At 42.2% G+C, this 21,201-nt stretch overlaps 1 protein-coding gene across 12 annotated transcripts in view; it reads right to left on the reverse strand.

Moving 5' to 3' along the window:
- LOC114883068 (disks large 1 tumor suppressor protein) overlaps window positions 1-21,201 on the reverse strand; it is a 335,824-nt gene that overhangs the window by 48,837 nt on the left and 265,786 nt on the right. For 11 of the 12 annotated variants that reach the window (XM_046290086.1, XM_046290084.1, XM_046290085.1 and 8 more), the window contains 4 exons: window positions 17,677-17,952; window positions 15,957-16,169; window positions 13,791-13,953; window positions 12,846-12,981 (listed from right to left, as the gene is read on the reverse strand). In XM_046290086.1, the coding sequence (XP_046146042.1) occupies window positions 12,846-12,981; window positions 13,791-13,953; window positions 15,957-16,169; window positions 17,677-17,952 (788 nt within the window). The remainder of the gene's footprint in view (window positions 1-12,845; window positions 12,982-13,790; window positions 13,954-15,956; window positions 16,170-17,676; window positions 17,953-21,201) is intronic. The other variant, XM_046290077.1, reaches the window with a different exon arrangement.

Raw genomic sequence — 21,201 nt, forward strand, 5'->3', positions numbered from 1 at the left:
TGAATCCCGCCAGCTGAATGATTCGTCGATAAAGTTAATCGTGGAACATGCAATCCCAGGAAATTGGCTCGGCAACTTCGTACAGTGAAAATCACTTGACGAATCGGGCGCAGTTATTGCGTATACGCACCGCAACTTTAATTCCCTGGCAATCGAAACTCGAACTCTCGGTATCGACACATTTTCAATCGACACATTTGTTAGGAAACCTTGGCGCGTTTCAAATTTGCACTTCACTCGTCAAACTTCACCGTGATATTTTAAACGACTTCGATATTTACAGACTTTCGAAGCCACGTCTGAAGGTACCTTCCTCTTCCGGTACACCGTTCAGTGAATCCTCCAACTCTTCTGTTCGCTGTTCCTCGCGAAGGTACACGCGAGTTCCAAGTCGTTCAGGTTCGATCTCGAGATCGTTTGAAAAAAAAAAAAAAGACGAGGCTATTTCCTAAGATCAGCGCACACGACAGTCGATAGACTGGTCGGGAGTGCATCTCGCGTGCAACGAATGCAACAACACCGTATCGGCAACTTCCGCCGGTTCTCTGCAAATATTGACACCCTCGAGGCAGGTGCACACGTGCGTCCACATTGTTGACCACGGTTCAACTATCCACAAATAAATTAACACCCAACGATTTTCCAAAGCTGCTGATCAAGGCATTGATGTATATAATATTTACTCTTATCACTGACTCGACGTTATCGACGAATGCACTCGCGTACACGCACACGCGTTCTCGCACGAACGAGCACACCTCGATCGGGAAAAGATCCAGATCGACGCGAGTTGACTGGGAAAAAAAGTGACAGCGACAGGATCAAGAAGGTAAGAAGAAAAGAGAAGTTGGACGAGTAACGCGAAAACGAATCGGGAAAAATGATCGAGCCGCACGTTCCTCCTTTCCGCCTTCGCCTGCGTCGTTTTCTGACTCACACACGAGCCCAAAGGCGGTTCTTAGCGAACACAGAAATCCGAAAGAGGAGAGAGGGAAGGCTGGTGAACGATTACGAATGCAATTCGCGTACCGCGTACGACGATCGACCTCTCTAGATCGACGTGTGTCCTCCCATTTTTTTTTTCTTTCTCCTACATACCGGCGTTTCTCATTTTGCTAGAAATTCAATGGTGGACCGTCTTCGTCACGCAATCTGGGTTAATGCGGTTACACGACGGAACTCGAAGAAAAGAGTTCCATTCGACCGACGGAATCAAGCGGTGCAAATGGAAAGCACCATCAGGTTTGCTTTTTATTAAGCTAGAATCCACGCGCGGCTATAAAGGTGCAAGGATTTTTCTTGCTCTTCGTGGACGGAATTTGGTACCTCGAATCTCTCTACCTTTACATTCTTTGCACTATTGGATTGGATGATCGAGAGTGGTATTTTATCGGGAACTAAAATGTTATTTCATATATTTGACCGCGCCTTGAAACGGCAAGATTAAAAACGACCAAAGAAACATCATACACATTCTTGGTAAAAATAGGAAATGACTAATTACAAGGTGTGTTTAATAAGCGCGTATACCACTGACAGTTCGTACACGATCGAAAACTTTCTATTCTCTGTCTCTCCGTTATGATAACGGTATAACGATTGCACCAGCTTGACACGGTGGTCACTTATTATTTCAGTGTATATCGATAATGGAAGAATAGCAGGAAGTCGAGAACCGTGACGGTCAAATACGAAATCTAACCGAGCGTACGCAAGATGATAAACATTCCGACGCGCGTCCTTTGAATCACGTAAGTAACGAAGACACGTAGCCAAGAACCACGTCGTTTCCCATCCATCGTCATCGTCGAATGACCCCTCCTCCTCCACGTTTCTTTTATGCAAACACGTGTGAATGTGCGAACACCACCGAATGATTCATTCAGTGGCGAACGTCTGTGCATTTCCTCGGCATTCGTTGCACTCGCGATTTCTTCGTATTAATAGAATGCATAATGTGGGATCCGTCATTCAATCGGAATAATTATGAAAGGTTCGCTACTGACAAGGCATCGGCAGAGATTCACAGTCTTTGAGAATTTAGATATTAATAAAATTTAGGTCTTATCGTCGATGCAAATGTGCAAACACATTGGAAGATTAGAACGAAGATGTTTGTGCAAGAATATTAAGGTACAATTATACACGAGTTACAAGGATAGATGAATGATTATAGCCGCTGACGGAGTGAATCGTCGTGAGTCATTCTTATTATCTGTAAATTCGCAGAACGCTTTGAATTTATGCGTCAGCCTGTTAACGGTATAATTTTCTTATTAAAAAGCTCGCGAATATCCATTAATCTTCATTTGTAGGAAAAAGACAAATTTCTGTTTTGACTTTGAAAATTAGTGCAAATTTTCTAATACCTTAGGAGAGGTGCCTTCGTATGATTCAGAATAAAATCAAGAATACAAATAACAAAAATCATTTTTCAGAATACGAGTAATCACGAGAACCCTTGAAAATCTATCTGCCGAATCGAAAGGGATAATATTCAAAAATAATTGCAATTCCACACCCTTACAAATTAAAACTAATTAAAACAGCTAGAAAAGCAATTCAGTTCGTATTTCTGGTTCAACATCTTCGCGGGGCAGTCTCTGAAAATAAAATTAGAAACGAACTGGTATTGTTCCGTCGGGTTTGAAGGAATCATCCGGGAGCCAGAAACGACATCGACTCTTCGTATGCACTTCGCGACACAATTCGCCACAATGCTGCACGTTAATCGCACAACAGCTCCTTACGCAACCTCTTTTCTCACCGCGTTTCCCTCTAACGATCGACGCGATGCTATATAACGATCCTTTGTTTCCCTTCGATCCGCGATACAAAAGTGCGAACTATGCACAACTTGCGAACCAATACACACTTCGTAAGACACGCGATTCCTAGTTTACAATGCGTTGTAAATAATAGAACCACCAACGAGCGTGGTCTCTCTCTTCAGACTGTTTTACTCGAACGATCAGGGATACGTGTTCTTGACTGTTAGATAACATTTTGCATCATTATTTCTTATTATGTTTGTACCGTGTACTAATTGTTAGGTTGATAAGAAAATTTGCCATTTGCATTTTGCTTTATTAAAAATGATGAATAGGTATCGCAAAATCTTGTCGAGATCTGACGAGATCCAAGACGAGGCTAAAATTACGTTGAACACCGTCATCGTCGGATCACACCTCGTTCATTTGCGTGACGACGACCCTAGTGGACAAACACTTGACGGATAACGGAATTAACCCTCGTCGGGAGCAAGGAGATCCTGATTTGGCTGGAACGTAGCCGTGCTCCGACAGCTTGTTCAGCGAGCTGGAAGAGGTTGTTGTCGGGAAACAACCCTTCTATCCGATGAAACTTCGTTACCACGTTAGCAAATGTACCGTTGTTTGCATCGACTTGCTGATCGAATAATCCTGATACGGATATTTGTCTACCGTCAATCAATTAACGCCAGAAATCGCGGATTAAAGGTCGATCACGATTTATAATCAATGTTTTCTCTAACAACACAACTTCGACGTCGGGCGTCGTTCTACGAACAGCTCTTGCTTATAACGAGGAGAAACTTGCGCACGGACAAACTTGTTTGACGAACGAACAAGGAGCCTCCTCTCGTCTACGGTCTGGCAAATCGTCGCGTCGTCGGTCAGCTAGTCAGACTTCGGCTAGAACTGTCGGCAACGAGATTTCGCTAACTTCGCGCGAATCATAGTCACCGAATAGATCTTTTCACCACCCTCTTGCGGGGGCGGCAACCTCGACGAACAGCACGATGTTTCATACCCTGTACCTCGCAACTCTGCGAAACTTATCTAACGTAATTTTCCAACCGAATGTGGAAAGGTCGTGCCAAAGGGGGAAACGGTTATCTCGTCGTTTTCGGGTTGCCGAACACCGATAGCAGAATGTTATAACGAAATATTGTATCTTCTTTAGATTTCTTTGTAATAAAAAGAAAATTCAAAGCATGTATTTTTATTAAGTTCTTGAAGTTGAACCGAATTTGTTATTGATTTTTCAAGGAACATAAAATTTTATCACGCTTGACAAGTGACATTTCGTACTTTCCGCACGTAACTGAAAACCCATAAAAGTGGACCTGACCGAGGTGTCTTGTGATTTCAACGATCCACCGTATAATGGGGTATAATTCGACACTGTAAAAACTGAAACCGAGAAGAATTGCTTGTTTATAAAGGCGGTTGGATGTTTCGTACGTTTCGCACGTAACCGTGAACCCGTAAAGTCTCTTGGACTGAAATAAAGGTCACGTGGGTGTCCTTTTACGAGTTTGATCCTGACGATTCTATTCCCTCGCGGACGGGTTATTGACACCCGTCGACGCGGCACACATGCTTCTTATCGTCGAACCGTCTGCGAACGACGATTTAACTCTTTCATCGCAAAGTTTTCCCAGCGCGAAGATGAAAATTGTTTTTAAAAACAAATTTTGTTCGAAACTGTATTGCTTCAACGTTTCAGATGATATTACGCGAAAACTTGGAAAAATCAATTCCAGTTTTGTCACGCGAGATCGTCAAAGGCGGGAAAAACGAGGAGTTCGGTAAAAGCTTGACGGTATTGCAAAAAGAGACGCGTATAAAGCGTGGCCGTCACAGAGAAACTCGAACGAGCGAGACTGCAATGAAAATTCCATGGGAATGAAACGGGCGCGAACGAATTTAAACGGATAAACGGTAGAGAGGAGCAACAGTTGGAGAAAGAAAAGCGGGAATGTATCAAAAGTGAAACGAGAAATTTTTATAGCTCATTAGGCGCGGTAATACGCGGAGAAAAACGTTCGCGTAGCTAGGTGGACAACGGAAAAGAAAGAAAATGACCATCCGCTTTGAAGTTGCTTTTCAAACCGTACCAAAAGCTGGAACGTTTCCGACGAAATCGGGTTCTTTCGCGCGACAAAAGCGGAACAGGCGTGTTTATGAGGAAAAAGGGGGAATAAGGGTGAAAGAGAAAGGGCCGACGACCGAGGGTGAAGGAAGAGAGGAGGAAAAGAGACCTGTCCGTGGCAAAGTTCTCATTTCGCGGGTATCAAAAGGGCCGCAGGTGGTGTCTACGCTCGCCTTCTACCCCATTGACAGGCGGAATCCTTTTGTTTCACGCTATAAATCAATATCTACAGATTGCTGGTGTCGCGACGCGTTCACGATTAAAATGAGAACGTTCAGGATCTTTTGAAAAAACGGAGCTATCTCGCGTTTCTGGGATAAATACTCTGACGATAAAGGTATTATTTTCCTAAGTTACTTCGGGTTTCGTTCAAATGATTGTCAATTTTTCGACTCGCATTCCGTGACAACACGATCCATCATTTTAACCAGCCTTTCTTTAAAGCATGTCACCCTGACCTTTTTCGCACGATTTTTCGATAACACCAGAAAGGAGTCTGTTTTTGATTAATTCTCGAGGATATCTGAGAACCGTGGGGAAAGAAAGTCCATTTATAATGTCGAATTCTCCCCCAGACGTGTTTTTCTCACACAAATAATCTCTAGATCCCTTCCAACCCCACCTACATTTGAAACTCTCTATTTCTTTTCTATCTATGTCAAACACATATGTCAAGATGGAAAATCCTTGGATTTTCGGCGAGTCTAACGTGTTAATTAAAAGTTTCACAGTGAAATTTAAAAATAGAAAAGTAACGAGAAACTTGGACATTTTAGGTGTTTGAAATAACTTGCTCGATAAAAGTTCCAAACAAGTTCAGTTCTATGCAATCACAAGCGAATTTCTTGGTTCGTTTCAATAGCAAGGAAAAACCGAAAAGACTCGTTAAACCTTATCAAAAATTGTAGAAAGTTCGAAGCAAATTTTAGTTCTCAAAAGGGTAGAACAGCAATTTCAATAGCTAGCAGAAATCAAAGGGAAAACTCGTGAAAGTTTATCAAAAAATCGAAGAAAATTCTATGTAATTTTCAGTTTTCCAGAACGTGGAACAGGAATTTCAAAGGCAAGCTGAAGTCAACAGAAATACTCGTGAAATGTTGCCTAAAAATGATAGAAATCTCGGTTTAATTCTCGAAAACGTGGAAGAAAAATTCGAACCATTTATTGGCGAGTTAATAATTACACGTGTTCGTTAAAACCACAGGCTATTTTCTGCCGTACAACCGGCCGCAAGCTTCGCAAACAGCTTGCCATCTAACAAGAATCTCCTCTCCCACTTTTAGTCCTTTGTGTCACGTTCTTGGCATAACTTCTGGCCAGTTAATGAAGCAGCCGGAGCACTTACCGCAGCGATAACCGCGAACTAGGACCTCGTCGTCGAGCGATGCTTTATACCTCGACATCATAAGAATGGGAGAGACCTCAGCAAATCCCAGCTGAACTATACAGATTTTTCCCAAACTCGACAATTATCCAATCCCCATTAAAAAATTATTAATTTCCAAATCGCAATTGACAACCGGTACAAATGGAGTAAAGAACGACGAGGTAGAAAGTGAAGTACCAAAGGTGTTAATTATATCCTGTTACCTGTACCACTAAAACCAAAGCCACTCTAAATTCCAATCGTATCAATAATTCTAGCAAAGATCATGATACGCCTAAGAAACAATCTCACAATTGCAATGTGAAACGTAGCCAGCTACGACCCCAATTCTTACATGCGTTCTGCACAGCCGTAGGGGATTATTTATACGAGAGGACACGGACCGTGAAAATCCTCGATCGGATACAACAAACTTGTTTACGAGCGGTTTGATCCCAAATGGCCGATACAACGTCGAGCAACGGCATTCCCTGGCACGGATCTCTCCCTTTTCCCCGCTGCTTCCAGGATCGATACGTTCCACCGGTGTGACACCGGCTCGCCGGTTAAACGTGTTGGAAAACTCGTGGCGCCTTTACGGAGGCCGACGATAAATCTTGATTCCGTGGCATTGATACGCGACGCGTGAGGCAAATGCTCCGACTGCGTTTAAGCGCGGCTCAGATCGATCGATGACTTCGACGGAGATAATTTCGATCGACAGATACATCCCTTTCGCTTTATAAACCGTGTCCCTTCCGTTACGCAGGTCTATCACGTCGTTCGACGTTTCTACGTGGATTATCGACTGATCGAAATGGAGCATCGTTATCGGTACGGTTACCGCGTGAATTAGAAAGACCGTTGTCTTTGGAATGGTTTAAAATTGAAGGATATACGTCTGAAGGGTTTGATAAGGGTTTCAGCATGGAATCGAATGATTTGAGATAGAATTATAATTGTTAAGTGTTTTTTTGAAAAAGAAGTTTGAGCGTGAAATTCAAATCACCTAGCGTAATTAAGGTTCTTGTTTGACATTCGTCCAACGCGAATCCGTATACGAGGTGACGGTTCTCGATCGACATAACGAAGCCAATCCATCGGAAAGAGCCAAATTATACGGCGACGCGTCGAACAGGGCTTTATTGGTACGGAGATTGATGCAACACTCGGGAACAAACGCGGCAATCAACCGATCGAAACAGTGATTTGCATTTTGACAGTTCGTTAATTGTGCTGACAACCAACCGGGCCGACCTTTTCGTTCCTCATCTCCATACGCTCTTCATAATCCCGTATACGAATCATAAAACATCGTACGGGACGCGATAAATCATTCGAAATCCGAGTACAATTGCTTAATTAACGTTTCCGTTTTGTCGACGATCGTAAAGCTATCGTCTTCAAACACGTAAACGGAAATTGCACGCGACTCGAAATCGTATGCAGGTCGATAATTCGTCGGTTACGACATAACACAGTCTCGGAAGATACCGAGCTCAGCAATTCCATCGTTCATTCAAGGAAAAATCTCTACAAAGTCGATCGTCATTGTCGAGCTTTGCTTAGAGTTGGTTTGCAAATGACGAATTTCCAGCAGTCTCGCTGTCAGCACGATTTCCAAGATGCAGAATCAGCACGACGCTAACCCCGTTTCACAGTTAACACTGAGACTTCCGGGTGTAATATCAAGTTACAGTGACAGTCATTTTAAAAGAAGATTCTTTAAAATAAAGTTTCAGCCTGCATTAATTAAAAGTTTCTCCATTAAACTCACCAAAAGTAATAATATCAACGATAGAACATGTGTAACTAGAGTTAAGAGCGGTTTCGCAGTGAACAATTTCCAAGGTGAAAAAGATACTTTGCATCGAAGAATAATGGTTTTCCCGGTTACGAGATGATCCTCCATTATATAGACGGATCGAACGAGCTAGGATTTTCTCGCAGAGAAAAGCTCCAGCGAATTTTTATTTCCCTTTTCCTACATCTTTTTAACCGCGACACCAAAATCGGCCATTGTTCCAGCTCCCTTTTGAAATTTCCGCAAGCTTTTATTCGCTATGTTTTAATTTTATTTTCAAAGATAATGGATAGCTAAGATTCTCACCAAATTTTAAAAAATTTATTCTAGTAGGTAGGTGCAACATTGAAGGTTACAAAGGTTCCGTTTGGTTTTGAGCAAATATCGAATCGGCTAGCTGATACAATAGCCAATGCGGAAACAGACAATTTATCAGCATTCGGCATTATCCGGTTTGAGGGCGCGACCAAATGCGACCAAATATATCTCTAGATGTGCCAGATCGATAGCGTGTATTACGTAAGCAAAATTGTCGAAAGCCAGCAAGCCCGCTCGTGACCCAGGCAAGCTTTAACCTTGGCCTGCATTCGGCACTGCAGCTGCAGATGCACCAACACCGATGCACTCGGCTGCACTGTCGCGCGGCAATCGTATATACATACACGTGCGTATTGTTTGTCAAAAACGACTATCTACTGTTTGTTTCAAAATTTGAAACCACCATTCTGAAACATCAGAATTTTAACACTTTAATTACTACAGTAGAAATATCGACGTCTAATCAGACAAAGAATACAATAAATTATTAATCTTTTTGATCCTGAATTTTTTCAAGTAACATACAAGAATTCGAATGCATTACTTTTGAAAATTCCTGTACATCGAAACGATTTGAGCTACTCTGAGTGTCTGTGTGCGAACACCCAGCTGGGGTGTATTGTTTGCAAGCACACGTGCGTGTATAGATCGTTGGTGGCTGCAACCCTGCCAAGAATTCGCTTCTCCTTTACCCTTTCCCCGGGAGGGTGAGTTGATCTCACAGTTAAAGCGTCACTTCTTTAGAATCCGTGCACGCGTTCTAACCGCCTGCACACGCCATTCTCCAACTTCCGGTTTGAATGAATGCATGAAGCGGAATCGCGTTTCTAATTCTAAAATCATTCTTTATCCGTGAAGTTTTTCAAAAATATAAATCTGTCATGAAACCTAAACATTGTACACCTCGTTTAAATAAATAGTCATTTATGGATCTGTAAAGCAGGAACGAGAAAAAGAATGTAATAAAAGCAATGTACAAATATTAATGTGAAATGGCATACTAGAAATGGTGATCGGTCGCAACAGAGTGCGTTCGGAATGCTCAGGTGCATCCTGGATTTATGAAGCCGCTTAACAAGCCAGACCGCGTCAGATCTCTCGTAGATATTGCAAAGGATTAGAAAACCATAATTCTCGATGATTAAATAGCGGAATTATTTACGGTGGGGAGGAGATTTGCGATGGTAGCCAGCGTGTACACGGTTAATCACGGACCTTCGTTTATTCCGATTGCCGAGGGTAATTGACTCGCATCGAGTGAAATTAAACCACCTACCTCTTCATCGAAGCAAAAACATTTGCTTTAACAGTTCCCGAACGTTTCCGATGAATATCCCGTACGTGTAGGCTAATGAAATACGGATAAACGCTGCAGGCACTTGGCAAGAGCGCGAATGAAATCTCTCTGGATGGAGAGGAATCGTTATTTCCCCGTTGAATTCTCGAAACTCTGGCACAATGTTGTTGAAGGTGTTCGAGCAAAGCGAGTGTTTAGAAACCTAGCCGTTTAACGGAAAGTTTATTTTAAACTGTAGCCACGAAGCTTCGAGCGCTGCTACGAGTACTATCAAAATCATGTTTCAACGCCAAGTGCAACGCGGATGTTTTAAAAAGTGGGGAAAAAAACTGAAGCTAACGAATACTTTGTATGAACATGACTGTTCCATTTACGAAATTATCAGGTCATTACGTAAGTCTTTTCTTAAAAAAAAAAAAGATGTAATTTAACGGTTCGAAGAATCAAGCTATGGTCGATGGTAAGAACAATCGATGCCGGAAGTGTCTCCAACGGGGAATTAAAAGTTAAAAGTCACAATCGGTGCACCGAAAGCCACGGTTTTATTGTCTTTCGCAGTATTTCACTCTCACCGATCCCGAGGTTCCCGATTGTTTTTCGGTAATTCGAGAGTTACGTGAAAAGTATGAGGTGTTTCGGAGAGAAAAACAAGCAGAACCATCGGGAGAATCGATTCGCTAAGAGAGAAGAGAGAAAGCGGAACGATAGATTGATATTTACTTGGCTCTGAAACAGGCGATTCTTGGGTCCGTTAAGGACCATTCGGCGACAATACGAACTTCCAACACTTTTTTAATTTAAACTTTTGATATGTTATTTTATATCATTAATGTAACAGTTATGAAATATAGAAATGTTCTCAATATGAAAGTGTACTTCAATTATCCTTATGCCAATTTACAGACCGACACTTTTTTCTGAGAAAGTCTCTTGGTTAAACAGACGTTCATGGTTCAAAATGTCCCATCCGTGGAGTTAAATGAATCGTCCCTAACAAGTCCAGAAATATTCCCCACGATCTCTAAGAAGGGGACAGGCGGTAAAGTTCCAGCCGGTCGAGCGCTAAATAATCATCCTAACTCCCCTTGAAACTCTAAGCCGGGGTTGCAACGGAGGATAAATTACGGCGGTGGTATAATGGTCTTGGCTAATTTACGGAGGCAGAAATTAAAGTTTTTTACATAGATTTCCGCCGATTGCGAAGCTTCGTAATAACTCGCCCTCCCTGTTCCTTCTTACTCCTCCCCTATCCACATCATCCTCTCTTTTACTATGCTCACGGCTCGTCTTCCGTCTCTCGGCTTAGGACACGCGAAATCGCCGGGGGCGAAATCCGATTCTTCGACCACGAGCCGGAAGAGGCTTGAAACTTTAACTGGGAAACGAGAAAGAAAGAAGGAATGAAAGAAAGTGGGGGATGAACAACGGGGGCAAGGTGCGCTCAGAGCACAACGAACGAAGGAAGAACTAATTGCACTTTTGACTAGTCCGCGAAGCAAGCCGGAATCTCGGCATTAAATATTGCCGTGAACGGAATATTTCATTAAGTGAGCCCAGCCATCGCGAAAGTTACCCTCGCACCTGCGGTTTAACCCAGGCGTTATTCGCTTCTCGAGGGTGCTTCGCACGGGATTGCTCTCGATATTCCCTCCATTCCCCACGATATCCATCGATCAAGCAGAATCCGAGAGGAGCAAGGGAATTTGCCACGATTCCCTACAACTTCGACGAGTTTTCAATCCCATAGATTTACGAGGAAATACCGTCTCGAATGTAAATTGCTGTTATAACCGTGCCCGAACGATACAGTCGAGATGCATACATAATTGTGTGCAACGTTTCCACCGAAATGATTTATTCCAACAACGAGATGTAAACGAGACCATTAACATTTTCTGTTGTTTGTTTTCAACGAATCGTTAATTGGGCATGATGTATAAATAATTCTGATAACTTTTCGTGACCTAGTTTCAGAAAAATACAATCAACCGTTACAAAGAAATAAAAATATTAAACAGACGTAGTCGCTAATGACGTTAGCGATCGATGCGACTACAAACACGAAATAAATTATTCATCGAGAAAGACCTATCAATAAATCATTTCACTTTTCTCTGGCAGAATTTCCCTTCAGTTCCTCGTTGTTAAATACCAGGAACCTACGTCAATACAGAACCGAACAAAGCTCGAACGATCGATCGAACGAGTCACAAAGGTAAATGGTACAGTAAAGCACGTTAAAATAACACGCTACAATCGTAGTAAAGTTCCGCGAAGCATTTAAAACGGAAAGTTAGCGTCTCGAATGGAAATCTCAAGGGGTGACACGATCGATCCCCGGATTTCTCGATTTCGAACGCTAACTCAATCTTCCGGCAACGCTCAACTGACTTTAACCGAACGCGCAAATCAACGAGAGGACGTTGCTGTATTCGAAAACACGAGGGTGAATAGGGGAGGATTGTTACTCGAGAGCTTGGGACATAATGTGTCCAAAGCAATCCTGTCTCTGGCAGCCGGACCAATTCGATAAGCCCTTAATCCATCGGCAATTAGTCCGCACGGTGGCCACCGCAACCCCTTCGCAGTTGCTCCGTTTCCGAAATCTCTCCGCCACCCCCTCGTAAACGATCACCGTCTTCGTCTGTCTCGTCGAATAACGTTCTCTCGTCTCCTATCTCCTCTTTGTCGCGAGCTAATTCAACAGTCTCTGTGATTGTATAATTAACCAACGGCTTGTGTGTATTTACGCACACGGGACGCGGTTGCTGCTTGCATACGCTTTACGCGAATCAAGTACCTTGGACGACAACGAAAGTTGCTGAAATTCTTTCGCGTTGGGTTTATTTTGCACTCGCTTCCCTTAATTTTTCTACCATTCGAATTTTTGAAAAATAAAAAGATTCGCAAAGACACATATGCCGACGCTTATTTCGCGAAGCGCACCGAAAGAGTTTTTCCACGTGGAAAAAGAAACGCGAAGACGAAACGGTAGAAAGAGAAAGTAAGGATACTTTGCGCTTGGAAAATGACACACGTAGAAAGAAAAAGAAAGAAAAATACTTGAAACGAGAACGAGAGAGTGGCGGTACTTCGCGCTTTCGTCGTAAAAGTAAAGAAAAGCATGCTTCGAAAGAACTCACCGTGATACGTCCTCCTGAGAAACAGCTCGTGGGGTGGCAGCGCCGTGAAGAGCCAGAGAAGACGCGTGACGTGATTCTTGCGAGTAAGGCAGCGTCGAGTTGTTCTCCAACGCCGACACAGAACCATTTTGTTTCCCTGTTTACGAAAGAAAGCACGGCTAATTTAGAAGTTTCCTTTGACGAGCAACTTCTCGCTCGTTGCCAGTTTGCACCGGTAATACTCTTCCCCTTGGCGAATTTATATTTAAATCGTACAATTCATAAAACGTTCGTGTTACTGATCGACAAAAAATTTTCTTGAAACATTAAAACGCTTTAAAATCTAATTCGAATGCAGAGATATAAATCTAGCTTGGCGCTTGCAATTTTCGAGCGTTTCGCTTGGCTAAACGAGCAGTCGTTGCAGTGTTTTTCGCAAAATAGAAAGGAGTTTTATGAGGGCGCCTTTACGAGCGCGATGAATAAGTTACGTCCGGCGTGATCGCGACGCGGACAGGAAACCATGAGAATCGCGGGAAAACTCGGGGGAGGATCAAAAATTCATTTCGATGTTACCCCGTGGAAAAGCGGAGAATCTTTATATTTCGCGTTCGATGCCTGGGAATCGAAGGAAATTTCGAAGCGTTTAAACCTCATGAAAATCGTCGTTTAAGTGAACATTTTCCCTTGGGACGATTATTTATTTCAAAACACCTTAAATCGTTCGTATTTTCACTTTCAAAAGAAGGGAAAAAGAGTTTCCCTCGTGTGTTGCAGTCGCGAACAAAAGTAACCCCCTCTCCAACGCTTTTCCGCGGTGCGTGAAATATTTATCGTTCCGGAAGGCAGCGTCGTGAAAATTCGAGAAGAAAAGATCCCGAGAATGTCCCGAAACGACGGGGAAAGAAAGTCGTCTACACGAAAGTGAATAATATATGTGTGAATAGAATATGGAGACCAGCTTACGTGGTTGTGGAGAGAGCGAATTGTCCGAGGCCATCGGGGGTGGTGGCGGGGGTACAATTCCGGTTTCCGGTTTCGCCACAAGAAGAACCACGCGATCCTGGGTCGCTTTTAGTGTCGCCACTGCTTCCTCGTGCGTCACATTTTCCAGGTTCTTGTCACCCTGCTGGAATCAAATCAATCCTCTTTTTTATCCTCTCTTTGGACAAACTAAAAAAAAATTTCATCCAATTCTTATAATTATATAACCAGTCTGAACGTTGTTTCAGCTTTGTCAAATTTGATTTAATGAAAGATACATTTTTTAATTCTCCGAGATTTAACGCGGTATCATCCCGTTGTTTATCATCTTTTATTAAAAACGTCACGGGTGTCAGTGATATCCGAACGGACATGGCAGGCACAGAGCTTTAATCGTCGTTCTTCCTTCGCGTAAAATATTTCTCTTCATTCATCAACACCGTCCATTCATCTTAATTTTCTCACGCATTCTCTTTCATCCTTCTATCGTCTACATTCTACATTTTCCAACGGGCAAAGTGTGAAAAAAGAGGAGAGTCGGGCAGGAAAATGCAAACCGGTCTCTCATGGTGCACGTATCGATCAAGATTTCGCGAGCCTCGGTAATTGATTTCTCCCGTTCAATTACTCCTGTCAATCAACGTTCGTTTACCTCTTACGATGCACTTCCAGACGGATTATCGAATAAACATCGTGACAATTTTCTCAGGACCGTCATTTAACCGTTTCGACGTTGAATATAAGAAATTTGCGAGTTTAAATTGTTAGGTTCGTAGGTGTTCCTTCGGCGTAGGGTGGTAATTATCAAACGAAGGTTGACGGGCATAAAAAACGACATCAGAAAGTTTCTGCACCACGTCATAAACAACTGACGAACTTTCTGCAACGCTCGTTGTTCTCAAGTATATGCCGACACGCAATCATGCAGAAAGTTAAATCGACTTGCGATTCAGCGTATAAAGTGCTTTAAAAACTTTTTAACAAATCGTCCCTCGAAACGTCCAAGTTTGATCTGTTACGTATTCTGTTATTTTTCGACAGGGCTTATATTCGAAAAAAATAAAAATTTCAATTTTCGACAACGATAAATTATCTCGGAAAATATTGCTTAGACGAGAAGTTATTAAAAATTTTAATTTACCAAACACAAAATAAAGCGTGCATCACGGGTATATTTGAAAATTTTAATTTAAAATTATCAAACAGGACAATCAGCTGACGTTGATTAATGAAACGTGCTTCGGACATTAATTTTTAATTATAATTTATCACGTAAAAAAGTAATTTTTGAATTAACTGATCGTGAAAAATCATGATTTAATAGAGTAACGAAGAGACGTTGAGATTTCTGCTTTATGATTTTTGCACGTTAGAAATTGTGGCTATAAATCAAGGGGGCCGATGTTGGCCGCTTTAATCGTGGCTTTTTCGGCCGCGAGTCTCAGGAGAGGATCCGCGCGAAGAAAAGGGAGCTCGGCGAAGCGAAAAATCGCAGGAAGCTGAGAAACGACGAGGCTTGCCACTCGCAACCACGGCAACGAGCCGAGGCACACTGACGGAAGAGCTATCAATTACTCGTCGCCATCAAAAACCACTCTGATCTATTTTTCGCGCCGCCCTCGCCTGCGCGCTTGTGGGTCATTGAGGTATCTGGAATTTTTCGAAATTCCACTATCTCCGACGTAATACCGCGATTTATAACGATCAAATTAATGCCCTGCTTTCATCGTTCCGTTGAAAATTTATTGGCTTCTTTTCTTATTGAAAGAAACCGAGATCGTTAAAATTAGACAAATTGAATTTGAACTCTCGGAGCTTCGCGTTGCTTTTTCAACTGGGATGAAAAATATATCATCTCTCCCTCTCCATTCGAACGAGCGATTTAAAGGAAAATTAGACCAATTAAGAGCAGTCTTCTTTTTCAGACTAATTATTCAACGAATGAAGAAATCTAATGGCTGACTTTTTCTTATTAACTCATAAATTTGAAACAAATCATGCACGTTCCGATGGTAAGTATTAAGTAAAGACTGAAATACCGAGTTGTTGAATGTAAAGATTGCAGTTTACATTAATTTTATCATTACAGAGCGATGTAACACTGAATGAAATTGGGGCAAAGGGGAATATAATTTTGCACGAACTCACCAAAGCATTCCTGACGGCTACCAATTTGTCTCCAACGACAAGACGGCCATCCACTTGAGCAGCACCGCCTTCCATAATTTTCGTTACGTAGATCCCATTGTCACCGGGAATATGCTGATTGCCAATACCCCCAGCGATACTGAAACCGAGGCCCTTGTTACCCTTGATTAGTTCGATTTCGATCAGCTGCGTGTGCCTTCGTCGTCGTACGTACTGAAAATCAATCAACAAATTATTTAGATTACAGAAGGTTAAATGAAATTTTTCACCAACTAATTACTGTAATATAATGTTCGCCGTGGACCTCTAATTTCCCGCGGTACACAACACAAAAATTAAACTTCTTATTTACTGGATCTCAAGTTGGTTGAATCGAGGCGAGCAGAATTTACGTTTTTACGAGGTGCTTTACTATTCCGGAGTAAATCGGGGTGGTTTTCCTTCACGAGAGGCGCAACAATGAATCTACGTAATTAAACGCCCGTCTGATACTCGACCCGGAAGAAAATATTCTATCTTACACAAGTGTTTCCTTTCTTATCCATGAAATTTATGCGACGCATTCATTTTAAACAATCATACCGTTCCCAACAATTTTGTCACGATTAACCTATTTAATTAATCCTCAAATGATGGAGTTAATAAATTATTTTTCTAAATATTATTTTTACATTCTTTTTTCCCTTCTCTTATTGACAATGCATGCTAACCGTGCCAGGGGTCGATTAGATAAGGACAAAGGGAAGATTTTTATATACGCGTAATATGAATGGATTAATTTCATAACGCATCGTAAGCTCCGTTGGTGAACGAAGAGCCGGAAGATTTAAAACAAACCCGCTCGCTCCACCAATGAACGCGTTAGCATTTGAATGGGCGAGTTCAGCTCGCCAAGCGGTTCGTGAAAGCCGGGCACGAAATGCGAGCAGAATAAATTTCCTCGCGACGCAACCGGCCGGTGTTTAGCCGTGGCTGTGCTCGAAAAAATATTGTTTTCCAAAGGCGGAGAGATTTTTTGAATCTACCTCGGTCGCTATTTTATCTTTTTTTTTTTTTCGTCCGCGTTATTAACCATTTTCGAGTGGCTAGAAAACAGAAACTGGGAAAGCGTAAAAGCGTTTACAACACGGGGGATTATTATTTCCTAGCACGAAGTCAGCTTCGTTGCAATACCTTCGAAACATAGAATCCCTGAAAAGATTCGACGCGAGTGAAACTTTTGAAAGGGCAATCCTGCTATCAACGATTAAATTATTTAATTTATATCGTGTTTTCAATTTCCCAGCGAAAGAAAGTTTCATTTCGAGCATCAAACTTTACACGATGAGATATAGAGAGAATTAGAGAAACGCGAATGGCGAAGATTATTTCAGGTAGAAAAGAGCGAGGGAAGCTCGGTTTTCCGCAAGATATACAGCCGGCATTGTCGTCGCTTGCGATTATCTCGCGTCAAGCTACCGGATAATAATTGGACGTCTGAAACGGATTCTTTCCAGCAGACTCAGCTTCATTGTTCGCGAAAGATCTTTCAAATCTCGCGCCATTTATTCCACGCTTTCTCGCCTTCCTTTTTCTTTCTCTCCTTTAATCGCTGTTATTATCGAACGTCGTTGTTTTTATATTTAAAGAAATAATAGACGGAAATGGAGATACCATTTTTCCCCATCGAATGCGACGAATAAAAGCAAACATTTGGTTAACGAAATTTGAAAAAACTTACTAATTTAACGGTGTTTCCTGCTCGTTTCAGCGCATCGACGGCCGCCGCGTGTGGCACGTCCACGACGGAGACGTCGTTCACCTGAAGTATCGTGTCGTTGACACGCAGACGGCCGTCCGCGGACGCGGCTCCACCGGGTATAAGTTTCGTGATGTAAATGGCAGTGTCGTTGCCGAAATGTGGATTGTCCGTACCCCCGGCGATGCTGAAGCCAAGTCCAGCGCCACCCCTCTCGAGCACGATCTCCTCGTACTCCCAGTCATCGTCTCCGTTCACCTGTATCAATAAATTTCACCACTCAAATTTATGGGAAATTATCAAAAAGATTGCTATAAAATTTAGAAACACTCCGTGTTTGGTCTTGTGATATTTCAGAGTGTGTAATGGGACACTTTTACACTTTGGCTAATTAGAACATTTATCGACACTGAGATTTCAACCCTTCCAATTTAATTTTCTTCGAAGGAAATAGAAATTTTATTCTATATAAATTGTCATAATTGTATGAATATTTTTGTGTCGGTACAGTGTAACGATATCGGCTCGGAAGGGTTAGTGTTCCAACTTTCGAATGGTCTACGAGGAAGGAAACAATAAGAGTTAAAACCGAGAGCTAAGAACAGAGCGTGGCGCAATAGGAAGCGCAGATTACACCGGTAATCCGGTACGGGTCAGTTCCTAATTACATGAGGGACTAAGCGTCCCGCAGAGTGAACGAGTTAACTGGTTAATTGATTTTGAGACCCGCAGAGAAGTAGATTAGGTCGTGGAGTAGGTTGGACGGATCGATGGTGTTCGGTTATGGTGGTTATTGTGCTAATATCGTGTAATAACGTTAGAATTCTGTATCGCACCTGTACACCGACCTCTATCACAATGGAAAGTACTTTCGAGAATTTCTCTGACAACAACGAAGCAACCTAACTCTGTTCCTTTCTTTTTTGAAAAAAAGAATCTCGAAAACCTTCTCTGCGCTTCCAATACGCAACAGCTTGATTAAATCAGATTTCTCATGCAGCCGGTTCGAAGAAATGGATACAGCTATTTCTCTTCGAATCCAGATACCTTCGTCCTGTCATTTCTCATGTCTTTTCAGCGGAATCTTTCGCAAGATTGGACGCGATATTTTGCACGAATCGCTCGTCTGTGTTTCCGATTAAAATAGCGTATTCCTCTTCAGAACCGATATCTAAAATGTATTTCTTTTCCACTGAAAAATTGGAATACTAAAAATACCGAAACGTCGGATCTCGTGTCAAGACTTTAATGTCACGAAATCAAATAATTTTTCATTCTCCATTATCGCGACATGTTTGTTAACGTATAATTCAAACGTCAAAGCTGAGAGGTCTATCTAGGAAAGATTAGAGGAATTAGCAATCTAGAATCTAATTAGAACGTTGAATCGTTTCAGCGATCGCTAACGTCGGTGAATCGACGCGGAGAATTCGTAGCTGCAAGCTCGAGACGCATTCCGAAATGCACATTCCCGTATGCCAGTTGGTATCGCGAGGAGCAACCTGCAATCACGAACTCTACGACAGATTTGATGCACGCGGCTGCATCAGCACATATTGCCGGCAGAATCGCGAATTAATCGTGCCCGAATTACCATTCTATGGAGCCGAACCTGAACAGATGGAACGCCGTAAGGGTCGTTAACGGAAGTCCCCGTTACACCCGGTAACAGTTCACCGACATAGGTGCTACCACGTTGACGTTACGATGCAATTATGGCAACGTACTGTCCCCTTTGGTTAATCGACGATTAGCGACTCTGGCTCGGTGAATGGAAACGTTAATTAATCCGGCTAACGCTGCTGTCAGAAGAACCGGTACTCGCACGGTCAAAGATTAACTACATCGTGGATGTAGCCAGTGACGATCCATTCAGTATCACCAATTATCAAACGATTCGATCGCGGCAAATCAATAATTTTTAGAAAATTTCATTTACCATTTTATGCGGTACGTTCACCATAGCAGATGTGATCGCGTATCCAATGATTTGAACAACATTTTACACATCATCGATAATGATTAATAATGCACCGAGTTTTCACTCACATTCGTCGAGTGCACTTGGAACACCGAGTGTCAAAATCACACACTAATCTCCAAAGATTCAGAGTTACATAAAACTGTTGCTTCGCTTCGAAATTGAAGCGCTATTACGTCGATGATTCAACGTTCACCTCATTTTTATTGCAATTTGCGAAAATCTGTAACGCGAGCCACTTTTTGCCGCGATGAAAATAATGAATAAATCATCGGCGTTATTCGCCAGGGGAACGTATTATCGAGTAATAATCGGTATCGGAGCGTTGCGTAATATCGCGGAAAATTCACGCCGAAAGATTAATACTCCGCTGTCGTTTGCACAAATTCGCGCGTATACTCTACAGGAACACGGTGTTGCGACACGAGAACGGATATTTCTTCATTTTTTTCATAAAAATATTCTAAAAGCGAAGCAGAGACACCTGATACGACCTTAAATTTTCACGATTACAACTATTGTTACAGAAATTTCTAGCCAACAATTAGCAAACACAGATCCGTCGGGTCTTCCTTTAACACTGGAAATCACGAAACTGCGACAGTTCTGTCACAATGGAGGAGAGAAGTAACGTTATCCGGTCGCGTTCTCTAAGCGTAACACGCTCGAAACTGGCAGCCGTCTCGAACGCGACTCGACTCTGCCCGCTAGCTCGTGTTCGCGCTCTGCCAGTCATCGCTATTATAATATTAGACCAGTGGCCGGCTATTTCCAACCGACTGTGAAAATATACGAACGGCACGCGTGAAGAAGACACGGATCCACCGAAATAAGCGGTTCGTGGTCAGTCACACGGCTGCGAGCCAGATAACCGTCGAGATATATCGCTTTCGATCGTCGATCGTTTGAATCGCGATCGATTCGCTCGGTAAAGTTTCCTTTTCTCTTTTATTTTCGGTACAAACGCGTCTGGCTTTGCTGTTCCGGGATTTTTCCACGCCGATCGGTTCGAAGTATTTTAAGGCACAGAGCTGTGATCCTTCAACACTTCAACTTCAACTTTATACTCTATTTTTTTTTCGTAGAATTATATCTGACTTTTTTGATATACGTTTTAGTTGTCCATCACGTGGAAGATTAATTAAACTGAACTTCATGAAATTATTTTCATCCCAGGTTGGACATGAAGTTTGAGCATAAAGGTCTGAAGACTGAGAAGGTTTAAAAGTTTCCGGTTTAATTATTCATTGCTAGGAGATGGGAATATTAATAAAGAGCCGTAACAAGTACAAGGGGACTATATTGAAGAATAAAGAATGTTACCTTAACTTTATGTACTCGAAATAGAGTTCGTCAAAAATTTTTCTTTATCAATCTATGAAACGAAATTAAACCACCTGCGTTTATATAATAAAATTTCGTAAGATTGTTGAATTCGAGGAGGTTCGGAGAGCGGATCTCCACGTGGGTTGAATGGACACGACGTTGAAGAGCAACACGGTGGTCCCGGAATCTTGGCTCGGGAA

This window comes from Osmia bicornis, chromosome 2, assembly GCF_907164935.1.
Source record: "Osmia bicornis bicornis chromosome 2, iOsmBic2.1, whole genome shotgun sequence".
NCBI lineage: Eukaryota > Metazoa > Arthropoda > Insecta > Hymenoptera > Megachilidae > Osmia > Osmia bicornis.